Consider the following 575-nt stretch of genomic DNA (forward strand, 5'->3'; position numbering starts at 1 on the left):
CCCCTTTGGCCAGTGAGCCTTGCTCGGGTGTCTGCGGCCAGTCAGGCAATGGTACTGGCCGCACAGCCTCATCTCCACCACAGGCCCACGCAGGCTGGGCTCAGCACCTGGGTAAGAAGGACCGTGCGAGGGAGAGGACGGGTTCGGCCTCCCGGGAGCCCACGACCGCGGGGACCTCGAGGGCCCTGCCCGGGACGCAGACTGGGGAGACCCCGAGGGGCGGGGGGCGCAAGGAGGAGGACAGCCGAGTTGGGGGCGGAGATGGCGAAGGCGAGACAGAAAAGTGGAGACAGCAAAAAAGAAATGTGGGGAGACAGCGAGCGTGAAGGGGAAACAGAGCAAAGGAAGGAAAGAAGAGAAGTTAGGAAGGAGGCGGACAAAGAAGGAAGAAAGAAAAACGAGAGAAAGAAAGGGAAAGAAAGGAGAAAGGAAAAACGAGGGAGCGACGGAGAGAAGGAAGAAAAGTATTCCCGGGACTTTCTTGAAAATCTAAAACGACTCTAAAATAGAAAGGATGGGGCAGGTTGGAGAGAGCGAGGAGAGAAGCCGTCGGCAACCCCGTGTGGTGGGACTGG

General features: G+C 58.8%; 1 protein-coding gene across 1 annotated transcript in view; it reads left to right on the top strand.

The window, feature by feature from the left end:
• Dlx3 (distal-less homeobox 3) overlaps positions 1–575 on the top strand; it is a 3,358-nt gene that overhangs the window by 608 nt on the left and 2,175 nt on the right. The window contains exon 2 of the mRNA XM_033763107.1: positions 14–270. Coding sequence (XP_033618998.1) covers positions 14–270 — 257 coding nt within the window. The remainder of the gene's footprint in view (positions 1–13; positions 271–575) is intronic.

The sequence above is a fragment of the Fukomys damarensis genome, unplaced genomic scaffold (genome assembly GCF_012274545.1).
Source record: "Fukomys damarensis isolate Sample0158 unplaced genomic scaffold, DMR_v1.0_HiC HiC_scaffold_13, whole genome shotgun sequence".
In the NCBI taxonomy this organism is placed as follows: domain Eukaryota; kingdom Metazoa; phylum Chordata; class Mammalia; order Rodentia; family Bathyergidae; genus Fukomys; species Fukomys damarensis.